The 23,709-nt window shown below is 42.6% G+C and overlaps 2 protein-coding genes across 10 annotated transcripts in view; both read left to right on the plus strand.

Moving 5' to 3' along the window:
* KLHL29 (kelch like family member 29) overlaps positions 1–23,709 on the plus strand; it is a 616,221-nt gene that overhangs the window by 378,112 nt on the left and 214,400 nt on the right. The window lies entirely within an intron of this gene.
* Positions 3,146–4,066, plus strand: LOC133384296 (high affinity copper uptake protein 1-like). The gene has a single exon (XM_061626214.1). The coding sequence runs from the start codon at positions 3,413–3,415 to the stop codon at positions 3,974–3,976; it is 564 nt and encodes a 187-aa protein (XP_061482198.1). The 5' UTR covers positions 3,146–3,412; the 3' UTR covers positions 3,977–4,066.

Genomic DNA, 23,709 nt, shown 5'->3' on the forward strand with positions numbered 1-23,709 from the left:
ATCTTTCCAAAGTCTATTTTCCGAAATGAATTTTCCTCTGAGAACTGCCTTTAAGGTATCCCAAAGTAGAGCCAGTGTCGATCGAATAGAACCATGTATCTCAAAGAACATTATGATTGCTTCCAGTGTTCCATCTCTAACTTCCTTATTTCTAAGAGTAATGGATTTAAATGCCAAGTGTATGAACAAGATTTTGATAGTGCCAGTTCTAAAGTCATATGTACAGGTGCATGATCTGATACTAGTATGTGACCAATATTGGTGGACTTCAAATAAGAGGAAAGTGAGGAGGAAATTAAAATGTACTCAATTCTAGTTTTAAAAAACTCTGTTTTTACATGTGAAACGTGTAGTCTCTACTAACTGGGTGATCTAGACACCAAACATCCAGAAAATCATAGAAGTTCCTTAACTTTTAGCTTCTCACCTGAGATAAAGGATATCCTGGATTTTTCCCCATTCTGTCCATATTTGGATTAACAACTAAATTCAAATCCCCCCCTAGTATTTACTGAGCCCTCCTTAAAGCCATCAAGTGTCTTGAGAGTTTGTGACAAGAAACCAATTTGATTAGTGTTTGGAATGTAAGTTGTTCCTAAAGTTAGAGCAAAGCTCCCTTGTCCTAGAGTGCCTTTAAGGAAAAGGTACCTGCCTTGGTCATCTCTTAGTGTATCTTGCAAAATAAAGTCCAAATCATTACTAGCCCACACAGCCACTCCTCTTGATTTAGAGGATCCAGGAGCCTCACACCATTGGCCATTTGCTGACGGCAGTATGGAGTAGTGTCTTATTCTCTTCTGGTGTGTCTCTTGCAGAAAGATGACTTTGCTATTAGCATGTTTTAAAGTGTTCCATCCTTTTTTCCTTTTTATCACTGTTCCTAAACCCCATACATTCCATGTTGTAACTGTCAATTCAGAACATGCCATTGGCTGTAGTTTAGATAATCCAAGCTATCAGAAATATTTTGTAAAAGTAGTAAATTGTAACTTTACCGGCAATGTTTAGCAATTATAATCTCAGTAACTATCTCCAGAAAAGGTTCACAAATAAAATTCAGTGAAATTAAATAAAAAATGAAAAGTAAAATAAGAAAAAATAAGCATTTACTTAACACTAAATAACAAATAAATGACCCATCCCTGAGACATCTTACCAGGAAGAAGCCTCAAATGGAGATTGACCACCATCTCCATTATGTAGGGTATCCACTCAGGTAGGATCCCTAGCCCTTCCCCACCCCAAACTGTTGTTGCCTTCAATTCGACTACAATTTATGGCAACCCTATGAATCAGTGACCTCCAAGAGCATCTGTTGTGAACCACCCTGTTCAGATCTTGTAAGTTCAGGTCTGCGGCTTCCTTGATGGAATCAATCCATCTCTTGTTTGGCCTTCCTCTTTTTCTACTCCCTTCTGTTTTTCCCAGTTTTTCTAGTGAATCATGTCTTCTCATGATGTGTCCATCGTATGATAACCTCCGTTTCATCATTTTAGCTTCTAATGATAGTGACAGTTCTGGTTTAATTTGTTCTAACACCCAATTATTTGTCTTTTTTGCAGTCCATGGTATGCACAAAGCTCTCCTCCAACACCACATTTCAAATGAGTTGATTTTTCTCTTATCCGCTTTTTTCTAACCCTCTTAACTGTCATCTACTATTTCCCTCCATTTTCCCTAATAGTTTGATAATATTGTTAAATCATTGTAATGCTAGTGGACATAATAACTATAACCAGGGTACTTATTCATAAGTGTCCAACTACAGAACTCAACTGTCATTGGCAAAGTCCGAAGGTATGCAATGTAATATTTTCTTCCTGTTGAGTTCTTTCAGTTTCCAATAAATTCATATATTTAAAGGCTGTAAGTCATATTTAGCTAGTTTCTGTGAAAGTCATTTTTAATGTTCAAGTTCCATTTTTATCACATCTAGTCTAGTGAAGCCTTTAGATTGTGGCATGCCCACACAGAGCCGTGTAGTTAGTCTATTTGTTTCAATTTGTGAATTAATTGGTTAGAATACTTATATTCTTCTTTTATGAGCTTATCAATTTTATAAAGATCTTTGATCCCCAGTGATTTACATTAATACATTTCAAATATATCTTCTTTAAGACAGAATTAGTAGCGGTATTTTGCAGAAAGTGATGTGACATCATAGCCCAATACAGATATTGCTCAGAAGCAGATCATGTTGAAATCTATGTGGTTTATTTCATAGTGATTTTAAAATCAGGGTATGAAAGAGAAGAATGGACTGATTACTGCATAGTTATAATAGGATGTGAAAAACAAATAGGTATGCACCTCGAACTGAAGAAAAAACATTAATAAAAATAAACAGAACTGGCACATGGCCAGGAGAATGAATGTTTATTATTTTTATTGGATTTCTTAGCTACCCTTCACCAGAAGGTCTCAGGATAGGTTAGTGTCACACCCCACCAGGTGCCCTCAGAGGCTGTGATCCAAATCAAGAAAGACACAACCCTCCTACCTAAAACACTCACTAAGAGGAGGTGGGATGATGGTGCAGCAGAGTCCAAACAAACAAACGTCTAGCACAAGGAATCAATCCGGAGGTGTGGTCAGGCAACAGCCCAAGATCAGGACCAAAGGGAACCCAGGCAAGGTATGGCACAGAGGGTTGCCTAGGTTTGCGTTCAAAGAGCCAGAGCCCTGGATTGTTTCCAGCATCCGGAAGGCTCAAAAAGGAGACCTGATATACTCTGGCCTCTTAGACCACACCCTAATCACAGCTGCTGATGACTGAGGTCTTTCATGGATTATTTGTTCTTAAGGAAAACTTTGCCCTTAAGTTGCATGACAGCTCTGGATCTGCAGATGCGTATTAGGTCATCACTCTTCAGCCTGGACCTTTTGGCGCCAAGGTTCTTGAGAGACAAGGGGTGGTTGCACCTCATCTCTGACAGCAGGGGGATCTTCGCACATTTCGCTTTAGAGGATCCCTCCATAAGATCTTCACCACTGGCTCCAGGGGCCCCTGCCTGTTCTATAAGGTCCATGGTTTGTAGGACTTCAGGTTCATCCTCCAAAGATTCCGTGTCTGGTACTGGGCATGACAGAACAACATGAAATAGAAAAATATAATATTAAAATCAGTTAATATTAAAATCAGGAGTTGGAGCTAACACGAAGCGGGTGTTTGGGAGCAAGGCTGAGCTGGACCAGAGTGAGAAAACTGTCTGTTCCCAACTTGCCGAACGTGTCGTGGGAACCGCATCTGCTCTTTGCCTCAAGTGGAACAACAGGAAGGGTGAAAGGCTAAACCATCGTATTGTGTTCTGCATTTGAAAGTGCTGGGAGAGGAGGAAAACCTTTTTGTTGGTGCTTCCTTGAGCAGGCTCCTGCAGCGTCCCCTGCCCTTTATAGTGCCTCCAGGGTCAAGATGCCCCACAGTCAGCACATGGACCATAAAATGAATGGCTCAGCAACGCCCACCCCAGATCCTCATGCACACCATCATACCACAGCATCATTGGAACACATGCATGATGGAGGGATGATGGATATGACCTTCCACTTTGGCTATAAGAAGGTGCCTTTGCTGTTTTCCGGGCTCATCATCAACTCAGCCAGAGAAATGGCTGGTGCGTTTGTGGCCATCTTCCTCCTGGCCATGTTCTACGAGGGCCTGAAGATTGCCCGCGAGAACCTCCTCCGGAAGTCACAAGTCAGCATCCGCTACAACTCCATGCCAGTCCCAGGACCAAATGGCACCGTCTTGATGGAGATGCACAAAACAGTCGGGCAGCAGATGGTGAGCTTCCCTCACCTCTTCCAGACCGTGCTGCACATTGTCCAGGTGGTTGTCAGCTACTTCCTCATGCTCATCTTCATGACCTACAATGGCTACCTCTGCATTGCTGTGGCAGCAGGCGCAGGGACGGGCTACTTCCTCTTCAGCTGGAAGAAGGCTGTCGTGTTGGATATCACAGAGCATTGCCATTAATGCCAGGCAAGGGGCCTGAGCTTTACCTGCAGCCTCTGGCGAGGACCAGGTTCGGCCTCAGGCTTACTGGAAACCATGCCAAGAACATCCTTGGGTTGCCCTCCCACCAACTTTCTGGGGGTGATACCTGTGCCTCTCACTCCCCACCCCCATTTTTCCTTACTTCCCATGAAGGTGGGTCCTGACTGGTAGGAAGAGAGCCAATAGCCAGCTAGGACAGCCTGCTTAGGATGGTTGGGTTATATGCTAGATACAATTAGTGTGCTTGATTTTTATTCTGTTTTTAAGACTGTACCATGATTGAAACTAGCTGGCAGGCTAACAGGAAAATTATTCCACGTTCTTTTCAGAATACTTTAAGCAGCATATGCTTTAATTGGGGCTTGCAGGAGTTGATTGCTGTAAACCGCCCAGAGAGCTTCGGCTATGGGGTGGTATACAAGTGCAATAAATAAATAAATAAAATAAAATAGTTTATAAACAGAAGAACAGGGTGGGTTCCTAAAATATATCTCACTCAGGTGTTAAAAGCCAGAGTAAATAGGTGTGTCTTCAGCATATGATGGAAGCTATACAATGGAGGTGTCAGACGCACCTCTGTGGGGAAGAAACTCTTCACCTTAGGAACTGCCACAGAGAAAGCCTTCTCCTGGGCTGCCACCCCCTGAATTTCTGAGGACAGTGAAACTACCAAGAGAGACCTCTGCTGAGCTTTACACCCAAGAGGGGAAGGAGGGCATCTTTCAGATATTTGATACCTAAGCCATTTAGGGCTTTAAACACTAATGTGAGCACCTTGAACTGGGCATGGAAATGAACTGGCAACCAGTGCAGCTATTTTTTTTAAAATGTGGTTATGTTAATGGAACCCAGGCCAGTAATAAGGTTGTTGCATTTTGAACCAGTTGAAGTTTCCAAGTCACCTTCAAAGACCGCCCCACATAGAGCAAAATGCAACAATCCAGTCTGGAAGTTATCAGAGCATGGAGCACAGTGACCAAGACATCTCTGTTCAAAAGGCTGGCAAACTAGCCGGAACTGGAAACAAGGCACTTCTAGCCACCTGATCATCTTGTGACATTGTTGGAGCCAGGAGTACCCCCAAGCTATAGACCTGTTTCTTCCAGGGAAGTGCAACCCTGTTCAGAACAGGTCATCTCCCTACCTCTCCAACCCAAGAATTTGGAACACATAACCCCTCTGTCTTATCAGGATTTAGTTTCATTTTATAGTCCCACACCCAGTCCACTTTGTATCACTGGTCTAGCACTTGAATCACATTGCCTGATTCAGATGGAACAGAGACATAAATCTGGGTGTCATCTGCATACTGGTGACTCCTCACTCCAAATCTCCTGAGGTTTTAATAGATGAAAAATTCTTTTCATAAGATCATTGTTAATTCTGGTGCTCTTACCTGGTTTGAAAGTGTTCCCTGAAATAATTCTTAGGTGTTCGTTCCCTTTTGATTCAAAGATGAAAATGAATGACTACCATTGAAGGCACTAATGAATGACTAGCAATCTTTCCAAAAACATTTGAAGGTACTTTAAAGATTTCCTTATTTCTGATGCTCATTGAATAATTTACTTTAATGGCTATAGGATAAGTGGACAGTTGCTTACACAAGAACCAGATTGGAAAACAGTGCATGTCCTGTTATCTATTCACCTCCATAAGAATACAGCTCTAATGTTTAAATAAGCATGGCCCTACTGCTCATGTCTTCATATGACCATCTTGCAGACAGGCATTTTGTGCATTTATGCAGTTTGAGAAACACTGAACTTTGAAACGTGTAATTTCTGTTCCACTGCCAAGTTAATTCTTGCCAGTGTGGCAGATTGATTTAGTAAGCTGTTTACATCATTGGACTGAATGATCTTTTTAAAAGTCAATTTTGTTCTCATTTGGGTTGTACTGGGTTTTGGACCAACTCCCAAGGGGTGTGAGAAGCCATTAATGGAAAAGAATTAGTGAAGAGACTGTTCTTCCCACTCACTGAAAGAACAAAATTGAGGGGAGCCAAGGAACCAAACTAACATGAATGTAATTCCCAATTTCAATCTTCTTTGTATTATGGGTCATTACCTGTTAATTGACTAAATGGCAGTTCTCTGTGAATGAAAAGTTTTGTTTAGCTTTTATAATGAAGACAGATGATATAATTAGCATCATTTCTGTTTTGGAAATAATGAAAGCATTGCATCTGTGAGATGCTGCTTGCAGCCTCCACAATATGAAAAAAAAGCTTCACTTAAAAAAATATTAATTAGTCATGTGTATATTGTATGTGTTTAATACATTAAGATAGCCTGAAAGCAGTCATGGTGGATTCTTAGTAGTTTATTCATTTTCTCATACTTCTGCCTTCACATTGGCATAGCTGCTGAGAAACCTCTCTGAGCAGCTGCTATGGAATCCTGTGTGTTGTAGACGCACTTGGGATATGTTGTGGGATTCCCCATTGTGAGTGCCCCCACTCTCCTGCATCTCGGCATTGCTGTGAAAGATCAGTAGAGTTGGGTAAGCTTTCAGTTTCAAAGTCACTGTTCTGGATTTCATGTTTACAGCATATTATAGTGAAATGAAAACAACAGTACAGAGTGAAGCAAACTAGTCTGGCCTAAAGCATGGCTACAGCTTAAAACAGGTTCCCCAACTTTTTTTCCCCGCAGACGACATGACATGAAAATTGCTGGGAGTCTTGGCGGACCACTTAATGATTTTTTTCCCTGTTGTGGAAATTGTCATGTGCTGTGCTAGCTGCTGTATGATTTTAAATTGTATTTTTAATGCTCCTTTTATTTCTTATATTTTTACTGTATTTCAATTTGTGTTCCATGCAATTCAGATAAAATGCAACACAAGAAATAAAAGAAGCAATAAAAATACAATTTAAAATTTATATTCATATTTAATGCGGACATGCTGTGGACCACCTGAATGAAGCTCGTGGACCATAGTTTGGGAACCCCTGGCTTAGATCAATGAAAGCCATATCAATGTTGTTGGAATCTTGTTTGTTTTTTAAGAATTTATATACCACTTTTTTGCCCTAGATATAGTTTATAATAAAGAGAATTAAAATAAAGAGCGGAATTCTTTATTTAAGGATTATATGTTGGTTCTCAAAACCAAAAGTTTTCCCAAAGAGGCTTACAGAGCAATCCAACTCGGGGGCAGCCACCCTAAGTTGTGCTGGCGCAAGAGAAGCTGGTGTAAAGTTCAGCCACATCAAATTGCCATTGAGGAACCTCTGGATTGGCTGAACACTAGCTCAACTGGCAACTGCATGCAGGGACCAGAAAGTAAAAGTCTGCTGTCCCAAATATGTCTCTCCATTGATTTCCATTGCAATTATTTTCTTAGACTGACCTTTTTCCTGGCATAACTTTTGCCTGAATTGGAACCTGCAGGAGCACTCCAAACACAAGTTGGATGTGGCCTAAGTCCCCTCATCTTGGCCCCTCCTCTGTCATGCCCCCGACATGCTCCTTTTGGGGGGCTTATCCCGGCTCCACTTGCGCTGGTCTTGGCTGAGCCAGCTGGGTTGTGTCTGAGCCAGGCTGAAAGATTTGCGCCGACATAGCCTGGCTGAACCGGGACCCAGCCGGCTCAGCTGAAGATCCGCTGCATCCACCTCCCCTCATCCCGGTGTAAATGCAAGTTGGATTGCGGCCTTAATAATCAATATTATAAACATTTTAAAATGTTGTTAAATAAGTTAACAATTTACTTTTTTACCCAGGCTTTTAGAGGGGGTTAATCTAGACGAAACCAACTGTGAACTGATGATTGTCCACTTGCTACATTGTTAATTATGATTGTAGTTTAATATTGTTATTAGAATCTTGTTCTTCTCTGTGCTGTAAACCACCCTGGGATCTAAGCTGATGAAGGACATTTTAGAAATTGAATAAATAAATAAAATGTTTAAAAATAAAACTGGGAACACTTGAAACTAAACTAAAAGCTAGGTGAAATGAAGAGGATTTGACAGCCTTAAGTTTGAAAGGGAGATGGTCAGTTGAATCTCTCTAAGGGGGAAGTTCTACAACCTGATGCTGGGATAGAGAAAGCCCTGTAGAATAGTGATGAAGTAGATGTCAGGAGAGGGCTGTACAGTAGGGCCCTGCTTTTTGGCGGGCCACTTTTCAGGCGTTCCGCTAATATGGTGGTTTTCAATTAGAGTAAGGCCCCACTCATACAGCTCTTATTCTGGTTTTACTCCTTTTTTATTTTATTTTATTGATGGAGTTCCGCTTTTCAGGGGGGGTCTGGAATGTAACCCGCCGTATGAGTGGGGCCCTACTGTATGTGGTCATGGTACAAGGTTGTAACTTAAAGACATTTTGAGAAAAAGAACAGTTTTGAGTGGCTGCTGCTTTAATACATTTCACACCCAGATTGAAGCTGATGATGTGAGATGTTCCAATTTAAAACAAAGAAAATTACATTGCTTTGGAAAGTAGCTGTTGTAACAGACCCAGACAAGCCATCTTTACCCTCCCTAATTGCAGAATGACATTGGATTTTTATAAAAATGCTAGCAAATATAATAAGTTAATGGAGCTCTTATAATGAAATGAAGATAATTAAGGAAATAAATTTATATTATAGACTAACGAGCACAAATAATTTCATATTTATGCTTTCTGCAATTCTGAATATTTTTGCAAATATATATTTATCTGTAGGGGGGCAAATATGAATATCTCATGATACCAAACTCACATCTACACTTGTTAAATCCAGGGGAAAATTATTTTGTGGTTCACCTGTGCCACAAGCTTCAGCTCTTGGCAACTTAGGAAAATGTCAATGTTGAAGGCTGAAACTTTATGGAATACCTAAATTAGATACAGTCTTCTTAATGGTTGCACTCTTCTGTAATGAAGCTTGACTTAAACCCAGTAGAGACTTGGGCTGCAATCCAATATATGTCTACTGAGAAGTAAGCTCCATTGAGTTCAATGGGACATTCCCAGGTAAGTATATATTGGATTGTAGCCTTAGGCACTGTTTAAAAATTAGTATTTTTATATGATTGCAGATGCCTTATCTGATGGGTCAAACACTTATCTTATGTTAGTTGCTCCTTTTTAGTTTTTGGTGAATGATTATTCTGATTTAGATGAGCAGTTAATGCCATGTGAATGAGTGAGGGCAAGCTTTCCTTCTAGTGGCAGTTATCACTCACAAGAGATAAAAACAAGCAGATTATCACATGATGGTGCACTAAAGTGACTTTTCCACTAGAAAATGGTCCATTTGCCCACTTTTCCATGCCTTTAAATGTAGCATGCATTTTAGCACCTTGAATAAAATGACTGATATATTTTTTGTTTTATCAGAAATACTTTAATATGCAATCATCGCTGACAGTCACTGCCCACTGAAAGGGGGCTAGGTAAGCCCACTGAAAGGGGGCTAAGTAAGCCCCCTTTAACTTAATGAAGTAAGCTTGAAATACAATCCACCCATGAGTTTCATTCAGTCTGTTTTAGCAGACACAACCACACCTGAGAGAGCCGGCAGGCCAAGGTGTAGAGGGATATCAGAGAAGTTTGCAAATGGCACTGTTCTTTGTCTAGTCTTTTGATTTGAGATTTTTTCCTAGTGCCCCCCCCCCGGCAGCTATGGCTGCTGCCTCCCTCAGGCTTCCATCCCAGCCCCATCCCTGTGGCACAATGAGACAAAGCCCCAGAGGTCTCTCTCTTGACCTTTCATTTTCCATGCCATGCTTGCTTGGTGAAAAGTGTCACTTGGCATGAAGCAAAAGCACTACACAAGGTGGTTTCTGTTCCAGTGAGTATCCTGTGCAAAATGGCAGGACCAAGTATTCACAGTGTTCTCTTCCAGTCAGTAGCAGCGCATCTATGCAGTGCATTGAGTGCCAGAGAAGGCAGCAGTTCTCATCCCACAAGGCAGCACTTCTCATCCCACAAAGCATCCCAAACAAAATGAAATGACATTTCCGGGGTTTCTGGGCATCCTGTCCCCAGGCCTCCAAGAGAAAGGTTGGAAAGAAGCCTAAGGGAAGTCGTACCAGTTGTCGAGGAGGGGAGGGGGGTCTGGGAGGGAAGCCTGCAAGCAGTGCTGGTCAGGGAAAAGGTAGCGCTGCTCTCAGGCTTCCACCTTAGTTGGCTGGCATGACTTTCAGTGTTAAATGCAAGGATCACCACTGGAGATGTAGTTTGCTCGTTGGTGCTGATCGGATCTCATTCTGCTGGATTGGTGGGTGTTCACTTGTTTTCCTCTATCTTCTGCTTTTACTGGTTCGATCTCCACCCCCAATAACATGTTAATGTTCTTTCTACAGATGTTTTCCTTTTTTCTATATACATGCCAGACTCTGCTGCTGCCTCTCGCCTACCTGCTGCACCCTTCACTCCCACCCTACTTGGATTGTGTTTTACTCTAGTGAGAAACTGGGCATGGTGGCGGTAGAAGGGAGGGACAGCTGAAGAGAAAAGAGAGGCAAGTAACTGTGTGGGGGAGAAGGAATGACAGTCTTTCTTCCTCCTGCTTCCTAAACAACTAGCTGGAAGGGAAAAAGAATGAGAGACAGAGCGGGTAAGAAGGAAGGAGACAGCGTCACTTTGATTACTCGAGTGGAGGGGAGGGTGGCAGAGATAGAGAGAAACCAGGTATGGGTGGTGAGAGGGAGTGAAACAGATGCAGTGAGTGTATAAATGACTGCTGTGCTCCTGGTAAGTTAAAATCATTACCTCATTGACAGTTGTCAATGATAATGTTGTTATATTTGACAAGGGTTTGTTTTTTTTAAAAAAGGTGTCAGGAAAAGCCACAGAAGCTCACAGCAAACAAGATCAGTCCATAAAGAGTGAACATGCAAAATCTGTTGCCAAATCTGAATTAAGCTAAATTCTCCCCTATCCTTAATCACCGCTATTAATTTAGATAACATCCATAGCATACATTTTAAAGCACAGTTAAAACACATGGCTTCTACTAAAGGGCCCTATGAATGGTAGCTTACCCCTCACAGAGCTACAATTCCCAGCACCTTTAACAAACTACAGTTCTTACGATTTTCTTGGGAAAGCCATGTGGTTTAAATATATGGTGTGGGTGTGACCTTAGATTGGAGAAGGATCTTTCAGTCTTGAGGAGCCAGACTATCCCTGGCCGCTGTGTGTGGGAGAAATCAGCTCTTGAACAAGTTGGCCACAGACTGTAAAGGCTGAGCATCCCTTCCTCTTTTTCATTTGTAGTAGTTAAACTGTGATTTTTATCTTCCCTTATTGAACTGGCTTCCCGTTAAGCATTAAGTATGTAGCTTGGGAGTGCTCCTGAACCTGGCCTAGCTTTTGGAAGATCAGATAGTGGTTTTGGCCAGGAGTGCCTTTACACACCTTAAGATGGTGTGCCAACTGCACCCATTCCTGTACTAGACAAGGTCACACATGGTCTTAATTTCATTGTGGTTGAGTGATGGGTGTGCCTTTGAAGAACTGTGTAAAATACACTAATACTGCCTCGGCCAGCTGTGATTCAGTGCAGGTGTACTGCAAGTGCAGAGAGGTTTTCCAGTTCCTTTCCCACTTCAGATCTTCATGCCTTCTGAAAAGCCACTCCACAGGGTCAGGGGGCCTTCCAGAGCAGCATGCAAAATCAGTGGGATTCCCCCTCCCCGGGTGTTTTATTTGTAAATGTGTTCATGGTGTTCCATAAAAATTCACTACAGGTGACTGTCCTTGTTATCCTGCAACAGGGAAGCAACCAATTGGTGGTGCAGAAATGTATAAATAAGTGACCCATCCAGTTTAAGAAGCACAATGGCCTGCCTTTCAATACCCTGGCAGTATTCGGAAGTGGTGATGGTAAGAGTGGATGCATGTACTTGTCCACATCTGCAGTTCCCTATATAAATGAGTCATCCCCCAAAGGTCAAGAGTACTAATAATCTTTAACTGAAAGCTTGTCAGGGCTAGAGTTGGACATGAGAGAGGGGGAGGTCTGAAATTTTCCTTGGGAATGATCTTTGGAAATCTTTCCCATACTTTCCCAGTCTCCCTCTCTCCCTCTCATATGAACAAGAGTGCATTTAGCTGGCAGCTATTGAACATTTTGAAGTCCCACTAAATTCAGCTTTCCTCAGTAGGAATTGACACACTATACCACTACTACTTCAAAACTGTCACTAATGGATGTATTAAGGGCCCTGAAGTGCACACTAATGAAGTCATTATCTCGTCTGATAATTCGTGGATTAGAGCTGTCCTTGGCAGATGCAGAACAGCATAGGATTTCAGTGACATCTTTATCGTTTATTCTCGCATTACCACTTAGAAGTATCAAAGGAAATCCAAGACACAAACCTAGGTTAAATGTAGCAGTAAAAGACACACATCAGATAACAACAGCTGAGAAATGCAGCTTTGCATTCTTTTAAAATATGGTTGTGGTTGTAAAACAGCTCTGGAAAATGATAGGACAATCACCTTGCCTCAGACGCCAAGACTCAAGAAGAAAAGAGAGGAGAGAAAGCATTTATCTGAATTTAGAAAGAGGTTGGGAGATAGAAAACTTAAATTATTGCAATGAGAAATAAGCAGCACATTTTCAAGAGTGAAAATTAGAGCAGCTTTTTGACTGAGTTTAGAAGAGTATCCATGTTATTATTTTTATTTGAAGGTGTGCTTTGATGCATCATGGCTTAGAACAGAATATTTGGACTGAAGACAGGAATGGCACATGGGCTGAATCTTTTCTGGCATATGTAAAATCCACCAAAATACTCCTTTTACTGTAGTAGAGTCCTGTTAAGAGTCTCTTTTTGCGACCCAGGGGTGAAATAAGACGCAGACACAATATGATGGGTTAAGCAACGGGCCACTTTATTAAACCAAATTCATATTATGATAATGAACCTGCAAAGGGGAACATAAGTGCGGGATTCAACTGGTGAGTCAGGCAAAGCCTGCTTGCAGCTATTCAGGCGACCCAAATCCCTGTCGGGCAAAGGGGTGCAATCTGTCAACCCCTTGCCCCGACCACACTCCAATTGTGCGTAGGGAGGCCAACCTGCGTCACCACCCCCCGGTGCCCTGAAACTCCGGGTGGATGAGACCTGTTGGCCCCAAAGGCGGCCCGTATCCTGCCCTCGGGCCGTAAAACCCGGAGCTGCAGGCCTCCGGAACCGCCTATCACCTCCAAAGGTGCCTAAAGGTGTCACCTAGCTGCCCTTCACCTTCAACCTTTCCCGCACTTCCTCGCCACAGAAAGGGGACAAACCTCTGTTTAGTCACCCTTTACCCCACATTCAGACAAGATGTCCTTCAAGCCCCTCTGCAGGTCTTCTAAAAGGATATCATTACCTACATCGGTCATATGAACGCCATCTGACCGATATAGCTCAACCTTACTGCGCCTTATCTCTGGATGGTGAATGACAAAACCACCAGAGTCCAATAGAGCGAGACGGAGCTGCCTATTTACTTTTTTGCGGGTCCTATTTATCCCCCTAGGGTCACCCATACAATTCCAGTGTCTACGGGGTAAACTCATGCTCACCAACTGAGGGCCTTGCCCTGAGTAACTGAGGCCGTCGTAGCCTTTCCGCTGCATGTCACACATGCTCACCAACTGAGGGCCTTGCCCTGAGTAACTGAGGCCGTCGTAGCCTTTCCGCTGCATGTCACACATGCTTGCCAACTGAGGGCCTTGCCCAGCGCAACCGAGGCCGTCGTAGCCTCTCCGCTGCATGTCACACATGCTCACCAACTGAGGGCCTTGCCCTGAGTAACTGAGGCCGTCGTAGCCTTTCCGCTGCATGTCACACATGCTTGCCAACTGAGGGCCTTGCCCAGCGCAACCGAGGCCGTCGTAGCCTCTCCGCTGCATGTCACACATGCTTGCCAACTGAGGGACTGGGCTTTTAGTAACTGAGGCCGTCGTAGCCTCTCCGTTGCATGTCACACATGCTTGCCAATTGAGGGACTTGGCTTTAAGTAACTGCCTGCCCAAAAGACCATACTATGGCCACAGAGGAGGATGTGCACTCTTTCGTCTCCCTTCCAGCGGCCTGTCAAAACAAACAATGGAAACTCATAACAGTGACAGAAACAAGTCACAAACTGGTTTTTGGAACCCCTCGAAAAGGCCGAATATAGGACCTATAGGCTGTGGAACGCCATCTGCCCAGGGACTGTAACTGGCCTTGGGAAAAAACCCAAGCAGGCAGCCATAGACGCTGCGCCAATACGGAAAGAATGTGTTCCAAACGTGTTGGGATCGAGTCCCATATGCCCAAGGGCTAACCTAGTAACCGCCCAAAACTGAAATCTAGAAAGGGGGAGGCCATCCTTATGTACAAATAAGTATCCAGGCTGTTGTCCACGGACTGTTAAGAACTTGGTTAATGCGGCTACAGGGCAAATTTCGTGCAGCTGTGAGGGGGAAAGAGCCACCATACGTCCCCTCCTGCGCTGATCAGTCTTTGACCAGCGTAGCTGGAGGGTAGCCTGTCCCTCCCTCCAACTAAAGTCAGACAGCAAAAGGGCACGGGAGGATAGGTCAGTCCTGGACCCCGCCAGCACCTCACTGATCCTAAAAGCTCTGAAGAACAGTGTAAGTGCGGCTGCATGAAAAAGCAGGGCCTCAAAAGACGATGAACATAAACGTTCAAATTGGGACAAGAGCCCTAGCAAAAGTTCTGGGTGAATAGGGGAGCGAGGATCAGAAGTGGCGGGGTGTTCCCTTGCCCAGCCTTCCAACATCTTACGAAGTCAGAAGTCATCAGAAAAGTCCCGCAAACCTCGGGACTTGGCCAAAAAGGATAGGCCAGAGAGCTTACCTCGAATAGTCTTAACGGCAAGGCCCTTCCTCCTGCCTTCCACGTAAAACTCTATGAGGTGTTCCACTGGGATGGGCCACTGCTGTATGTAACCCCTTTCTACCCTGAAAGCCAATAGCTCCCTACCTGCTCTCTGGTAGCTGGCCATAGTACTGGGCGCAATGGACAGGCTTATCGCTCTCTCCGACTCAAGTTGCCAATCTCCCACAGATCTGGCGGGACCACGTCCGGCTGAGCCTTGGCCCACGGCGCCAGGTGGCGAAATCTCTCAATCTGGTTCCGTGACAGAGCACTGGCAAAGAGCCAATCTTGATACCCAGAAAGGTGAACACTGGGACATATTCCCAGTTTTCAAGGGAACCCCCCAGTTACATATCCATACTATAAGCTGTGACCTCAGGTGCTAACATGCACCCCAAAATCTGCCCTACCGATGAACAGCCCATCATACAGATAGTGCCCCACTGTTTCTGAGTCCACTTGTCTCCTGACTGCCCCCTACCAGAAGGATCTGAAGCACTCCATGCGAGAAATATAGCAGTCCATAGGCAATGCTCTGACAACTGTGTGCACCATGTTAAATGAAGCATAGAGCACCGTTCCTAGACTGTCAGGTATGAACCCGTTACTGCCTGACCCCTTAAATAAGACTGGTTGTGAATCAGGCGTAATTTGCCCACTGCCTTTTAAGGCCCTACCCGACTGGGGTGGCCAGGAAGGGGCCAAGAACTCTGCCCAACTGTACATCTTTACACTCTGTCCCTGGCAATTACCGCCATAACTAAAACAGATTGAAGATTGTAGGCCATGAAGGCCAGCTGGGAGTTGGAGGCCATGACTGCCCCTCCCAGAAGGAGCTAAAGCACTCCATGTGAGAAATATAGCAGTCCATAGATAATGCTCTGCCACATAAAAATGCATAAGGCATCTCTATCATAGGCGTGCACCATGTTGAATGAAGTGCAGCGCACTATCCCAGGCTACCCAGTATAAACCCATCACTGCCTGACCCCTTAAACAGGACTGGTGGTGAATCAGGTGTAATATGCCCTCTGCATCCTAGGGCCATAACTACGACAGATTTAAGACTGTATGCCCTGAAGGCCAGCCGGTAGTTGGAATCTGGGATCAGGAAACCAAAAGAAAAACACCATAACACAGACAAAACTTCCCTTTAAACCGGGTAGCCAGTAAGCGAAGTTCATAGTACCTCAAGTCTAACTGGGGAGGGACACATGTCCCTGAGCAGCTTAAGCTGGGGGCTTCCTCTTACCCCCTTAAAGGCCTCCGGCCTAATATCTCACTGCTGTGCATATCCTTCTGCAAAGAAAGGAAGTAAATCATTTATGAGTAAGTACACTTTACCAACTACTATTCCATGGCAGCTAATCCAGTTCCCCTAAAGCACAGAGACTGAGGATATGCTGCTGTCACCAATATTTGGACCCACTGCAGCTTTCTCCTAGTGGGTTTCCAAACAACCATAATAATAAATGTTCAAATGCAAAATGTGCATGCTACATTGATTTCAAGTAACTGAAATAGAAGTGCCAATGTAAAAGTTGCATGCTATATATGACTGCAGGTAAATGATATCAGAAATCCTAACAAAGAAGGTTGTTTGTTTTTTGTTTTTTTGTCGTTGTTGTTGTTGTTACAAAATCATCAGGAAAGGGTAAAGAGTCTGCCTGGAACTTAAAAGGCAGCCTCTATGTCAACAGGAATCTAAAATCCTGTCAAGGCAGCCCCTGCTTTAGTAAAGTCTAAGATCCTGGAATTAGGATAAGAGCCTTATAAGCAGTCTGGCTTTCCTTGTTATTCCTATCCTCCCATCAAGCCACATTATAATCTGCTAGACCAATTCCATGCAGAAGTTTGCATGTCCTTCTTTAATACAACAAATGCCATATGCTTTGTTTTTGATACGAGACTAAATTCAAATAAATGCAACTTCTGTCTCAGAGGTAACAATTAGCGTGGCACTGACACTTGAAAAAGGATCACTGTCAACTAAGTTATGGAGATTTAGACATTTTCTAGCAAAACCTTGTCATCTGTGCACACCACTAGTATCTAAACAGGACAGGCACAAAGTCCCAGAAGGCTCACCCGGCCCCACCAAGGCCACCATATAATGTAATGATAATAGAATTAATTACCTCAACCTAATATATTCCTGGGCCTAGCAAGAAGTCGGAAGCTTAGCCAAGAGCTCCGTATCCCCCAACAGCCACCATGTAATAAATTAATAAAGTACCTGCAACCTAATATAGGCCCGGGTCTAGGAAAAAACTGTAAGCCTAATCAAAGAGCCCTGCACAATTGCCAATAGAGGCTGCCAGGGCCTCACCCACATCCCTCACTGTGTGGCGCCCCCTACCTAGGCTGAACTCACACCCAGCCTTGGCACTCAAAGGGGGAAATAGGGCCTGTGTTGGCAGGCTCGAAAAGCCTATGCAGCTGTCTTACTGGCTTGTTGTAAAAAGTGGAAAGTGTAAAGACTCTTGTTATAACACAGCCTCCTCCCATAATTTGCTCTGAGCCTGCAGTAACTGGCCCAAGGTCACCCAATGCGCCTCACAGCAGTTGGGGAGACTCGAACCCTGGTCTCCTGGGTCGCAGTCCAACACCCTAACCACTACACTAAACCACCTTTTCTCCCACAATCTGCCCTGGGCTAAGGGTTTGTGTGTGGTTTTAAATGCCCAAAGGCCTAGGCAGCAAGGGGTTGCCAAATACATATATAGCATGTTTGTTAGCTTGATATGTTTATTGTATTTTACTTTATTTATAAATGTGTTTCTTTCTTTTACCATTATCAGCCCAGACGCTTCCTGCCTGCTAGGCCCTTTTAACGAGGCCTGCTGGCTAGGCACATGCCCCTTTTGGCCCAACTCTCTCCTTCTTAGGAGGCATTGGGTTCATATCTATTTATCATTAATTATTTAATATTTAATATGAATGTTCAATATATCTAAGTGGTACTCTTATATTACCTTCACCCCCTTCCCCTTTTATGGGGGGGGGAGAAATCAGCAACCCACAGGGATGCATCTCTCTCTCTCTCTCTCTCTCTCTCTCTCCATTTAACTGCCTAAATGTATGTGGTTGTAATCCTTGTTTAACATCCACTCCTTCCTCCCTGTATAGGGGGGAGGATGTTTGTGTAATCTTGCTTAACTTGGCTAGGCCTCACCACCAGGCCACCTGCAGTCACACAGAAGCATTAACAGTCGTTGCCCTCATGGCTGCAACCTTAAATGGGCTGATCAGGCCCAAGCATCGACCATGCAGCCAGAAAATGGCTGCCGTTCTCTGTCCCTCGCTGTTCAGCAGCTCCGTCTGTCCCACGCCGTCATTCTTCCTCTCTTCACACGGAGATTCGACTTCCTCCTTTCGTTGGAATCAAACTCCAGCCGTGAGCAGAGCTTCGGCTGCAATATGCCACAATTATGAAGAGGGAGAGGGGGCGGATGGCACGAGCTTAAGTAAGCTCGCATGCCCCGCCCCCTCTAGAAGCGCGCCGTGACTGCGTCACCCCAGTCCGGCGCGCTTGCCCTCTGCAGACATGGAGGCTCAGGCTTCACCCGGGCCGCAAACACGCCCCGCAACCCGGTAGTCCCGGGTGCGAAGCGGGGTTCTTGCCACTTTAGTGTGAGTTATTTTATACATTCATTCCATCTATCCTTGGCAGATGCAGAACAGCATAGGATTTCAGTGACATCTGTATCATTTACAATAACTAACAATAGTTCTCTGAGCTATGTAGAAAACAACTGATTAAAAACCACAATTCCAAGAAAACAAAAATGAATAAAGCAACAGATAAAAACAAAATAACCATTCCAAAGCAAAGATCCAGATAGTAAAACATCACAACGGTCAGTTAATCAGTCAGTTAAAACTGAAAGCCAAAGGGATAAAACCCACAAAACTAAAACAATCATGCTAAAATAGTATAAATGATGAGATTGTTTTGTTTTTTTAGTAAAAGTTTTTTAAAGGCCTCTGAAACCAAAGGTCTTTGAATGACACTGAAAAGGCACTAAGGTAGGTGCCAGGTGAGCCTTTTGGCCAGGGCAATTCCACAACCAGGGGGCTACTACTGAAAAAGTCCTTTCTCTCATGATCACCCTCCATACAGTTTGTGGGGACACTCAGAGAAGGACCTCATTTGATGATCTGTTATTCAGGAACTTTTGTTGTTGTTTGGGAAAACTCTTGGGTTTTCCCATCTTAGATTGAAACTTCTCTTCTGCATGTTTTTCCTAGTATTTAGAACTGGGAACAGGTGCAATGGGAAATGAAAGAATTAAAGCCAGCAAGATTAATCTATGTTTTGATAACCTGTCATATTTTCTGTTCTCTATATAAACATTCCCTTTCTGTAGTAAATGTCTGTCTATATAGACAATATTTTCTAATGCTTTGGGAAGATACTCCCCAAAATACTATTTTTAGTTTTGTGGTGATGGTAATATCTAGGGTTGCCATATTGCCCGGTTAGCCGGGTTTTGCCCAGATTCTATGCATGCCACCCGGCGCCTGGCTAGCCCCTTAGGTGGCCCAGATTCTCAGCTTTAATTAAAAAAAAAATAAGTTTCTAGGTGGTCCGGTTCTCGAGATACGCATAAAAACGTCAGCCGCCCCCCCGACTGTTAAATCTTTCTTTAAACAGTACTGTATGCACTTCCTAGCTTTAACCCCGCCCGTTCAGGATTGCAGCCAATCAGGGATTGTGTTTCAGTTTCATTGATCTGAGGCAGTGTCTAGAAAACAAAATGGTGGTTTCACGCCCTGTTTATCTGAAAATCCCATAAATTGGGTAAGTATATACATTTCAGGTTTTTTCCTCTTGTGTGCAGGAGTCAGATCTTGGGCAGTGTTTTGAAAACCTTCCCATTGCTTGCTTTTTGTAAGAGCAATGCTAATCCCATATGCCCAGAGTAAATCCCATTGAATTCAATAGGACTTACTTTTGAGTAGACATGGCTATGAATGTGCTGAAAATCAATGGGACTTTGGAGTGAATGTAAAAAAGAATTGTGTTTGTGTTCTAACTCTTTCTGCCCCCTTCTCCAGTCCTATTTTAAAGCAAGTAGGCAGGGCTTACTTAGGTATTACAGTTTTTATTCTGTAGGAAAGTAATACTGATTTTTTTAAAACTAATACTGATTTTTCTGCAATGACCAACTGGTTTGACAATAAACTATTATATGGGCTGTATGTATTTATACATCTGCAGTGTGTGCGTGTGTGTGTATGGAGTCTTTCCAACTCCCCTGTGAGGTAGGGTTGGAAACCAAGGCAGCTCACAACAAGAAATAAAGCCATTTAAAATCCAATAACCATAAAAACAAGTATAAACAGTTGCAAAACAGCGTAAAGTGGCATGATTCGGAATTTTGGGTTGTGAGAATGAAGTTGCTTATCACTTGAGGTTGCATTTCTGTCCCTGTTTGAGTAAGCCCCACTGAATACACTGGGACTTGCTTCTGAATAAATAAACCTAGGATTGCACTATAAATATCTTTACAGTTTGTGTAAATAATAAATATATTTGATAGTCATGCTTATATAAATACTTCTTCATTTATCATATTTTTGGTTTTTGGTTAGGAATCCTGACTGGTTGTGAGATGCTTAGTTTTCTGCCTTACTCATAGGAATCTTGTTGTGGTTGGTATGGTATTACATTTAGGAAAGTGTTACTGCCTTCTGTGTTTTTTTTTTCCTGTTTGCATTTCACTTATCTTTAACCTCACTCCGTTACAGCCATAGAAGCAACAGCAGCATATGCAAGATAATTAACTCCCATTAGTGATAAGAACAAGAATGTATAATTATTATTTCAATTAAAACAAGAGGCTTATCAATACTTTGAAGAGGACCAGATATTTATTTTGTTTCTGAGCCCAGGACTGGGTCTTTCATGATGCCCGGGGGGGGGGAGCAGGAGAGTAGTCGATAAGACAGACATCCTGGCATTGATAATCTAATTAGCAAGGTATGTGTGGGGTTGTTGCACACTTCCAGGCCCAGTTTCATTTTGAGTATGGAGGTAGAACCTGTGTAGATGTGGTTGATCAAAGGGAGAAGAAATTTTGAGTTAAGCAAAGCTCTGCTTTTATAAAACCTAAGAAACATACAGATACTTTGAATGTCTGAGTGCCTGCACCAGTGGAATACTGGAGGAACTTGTAAAACTTGCTGCAACAGTATTTAGAACTGAGCATGTGGTGTGAAAGACACCTTTTCCTAACATTTTGGCTTCTTGTTTTTCTCCACCCACCACATCTTTAAAATATATCGTATATGGTTAACCGTACTGCTGCCCTGACTTACTTTATGTTTGTTGCTATTTTGTGTTTTTATTATGTTTTTATATTGATTGTGTATTTTTATTGTTTTTATAATATTTGTAAGCTGTGCTGAGCTCTGTTTTTAACAGCAAAAGGGCAGGATATAAATTCTCTTAATCAATCAATAAATACTCCATAGTGTTGGAAACTAGAGTCTAGGCATTTAAGGCTGAAAATGTTGCTTTTAAAAAAAAGATTTCTCACATCTTTCCCCAGCTTTTGGTGGTAATTCCTAGGCACAAAAACAAAACAACTGGACAATCCAAATATTAATATGCAGATATGTTGCATAATATGCAAATAATATGCAGATATTTGCATAATATGCAAATACTTTACATAATATGCAAATTACCCTGCCCGGATTTGTGGAACTGGAATATGGCAACCCTAGTAATATCATACGTTAGAAGCCAAAAGGTGTGGATATGGAATGGTCTTTGACTTTAGCAAACAAATGTGGAACGGCTGGATGACATAGTGACATCAAAACTTGAGCATTTGCTTGCTGTGTTCTTCTATGCTATTGGACAATGGCATGCTGAAAAGTCACTTGTGGGTGCCTGGGCAGGTGTGCTTCAGCTTCCATCCCAGCCTGCCCTCACATCTGGTTTCTATGCTCTGGTCTCACCCCATCAGTTCCCTTTCACACAGGGCCAAGGCTGTTCATGCTGTCTTTGCCTGTCATGCTAGTTATGCTGATGCAGGTTTAATTAATTCCAAAGCTGTTCAAGCTTGGAATCAACTAGACAGAAAGGGGAAAAAGAAAGGCAAGAAACAGAACTAGGCAGCAGAGGGCTGTGTGTGTGTGTTTGTGTTTGAAGGCTAATCCAAGGTTTTTGCTGCCCTCAGGCAGAATGTTAAAATAATAATAAAAGATGTGCTCTTTGCTGCCGCTGGATAGCAACGCTGCCTCAATTTGAGGATGTTTCAGGTGTGTGAAGGTAGAACTCCCACAGCCCAATATCTTGTCTTTTATAGTTAATAGCCACTGTTATGAAAATGAGTTCATGTCCTGGTTCCAAAGGAGAAAGAGATCTCATTTTTTTTATCTTTACTGTCCTGGAATGTAGGTGTACCAAATGTCAGTTCTGTGTCTGTTCTGGAAGTCTGTTCATTTTGATACCCACATCAGTGTGTGAATCAGCAAGGCATACGCTTTTTTATATATTAATATTGGCACACTACATGCTTCCCTTTAAATGCATATCATACTGTTTATGTTTGACTAATATTTCCACAGAAGAAATCGGAGCTTTATTTATTCTCTGTATCTACAAAAGTCCCTATCAAATATGTAAATGGCCTTAAATCTAAACTTTAGGGTTTTTTTAATGGTTTTAAGGGATGCCCTTTCATTGAGTTATCTTTTGTTTACCAGGGGATATTCAGAAGGTATCACTTAATCAAACTAGATTTTTGGTAATATTATAGACTGTCAAGTTGAAAAATCCATGAAGCCTAATCATTCCCAGTCTGGCTTCTGTATGCCTCCCCTTTTTAACATTCTGCATAAAAAAAAATATACATAAAAGAAGAAAGGTCCAGTGCATCCTTTCCACCATCCTCCTGAGTTGCTCTAATTTAGGCATCAGGAATAGCATGTCATGGCATTTTTGAGAAGCCAGTGGAAATGTACTGCACAAAGAGTGGTTGTGGGATATTTTATAACATATAGGTCAATCTAAGGCTCTTGTTAGTGTTACAGTGGCTTCTGCCAGGGTAAATTGTATTTTTTTAATATGTTTTGTCACTATAGGAGGTATTTTAGAATTTAGTATGCATGTTTGTCTCTGTCAAGGGTTTGCAGTATATACCAGGGATTCGTACATTTATAAGTTGTGAATAAATAAATGCACTCTTGAGATGGCAGTCCTTGAGAGACCATAGAATGTTTTGGCATTTTTCAACTGACTGTATGAGAACCAAAATTATTTGCTTTACATAATTCAGTGTAGCTGATTAATTAGAGAAAAAGGGGATGCTGCTTATGTAGAAACCGTTATATTACATTTTTATCCTACCCTTACTTCTAAGGAGTTCAGGAAGACATATATGGTCACCATCCATTTACCACTTAATATAATATTAGGTGATATGTGCATGGCCATCATTCAACAGAAGAAACCTTGTTGGAAGATCTGGGTACGTAATGTGGGGATATATCAATACATTCAGCTCATTTTCATTTGCACAGTTCTCAATCCAGAATGTTATCCACAAATAGATCATCCCTGCCAGAATATGTTTAACCAGTAGCTAAATTGCCAATTTTTGGTTGATTCAGATTTCATTTGAGCAGTATGCAGCACCCTCTGGTCACTTAAGAGAAATGGCTGATCAAGAATCTGAGATTTAGGAAGTCACCTAGTCAGTCTAATGCTACTTCATCCAAAAACTAGTTGCTACCATCCTTTTATTGTGCCTTTGCCACTCGGAAATAAAATGTGTTCCAAATGTAAATCTAATATAATACTTTGCCTTAAGAACAAATCTGTATCGATCGATCGATCGATTGATCGATAATTCCCTGATCTCAATTTCAA

This window comes from Rhineura floridana, chromosome 4 (genome assembly GCF_030035675.1).
Source record: "Rhineura floridana isolate rRhiFlo1 chromosome 4, rRhiFlo1.hap2, whole genome shotgun sequence".
Classification (NCBI taxonomy): Eukaryota; Metazoa; Chordata; class Lepidosauria; order Squamata; family Rhineuridae; genus Rhineura; species Rhineura floridana.

Bases quoted from the DNA above. Each gene is read 5' to 3' on its own strand.
- LOC133384296 (XM_061626214.1), top strand. From the start codon at position 3,413: ATGCCCCACAGTCAGCACATGGACCATAAAATGAATGGCTCAGCAACG.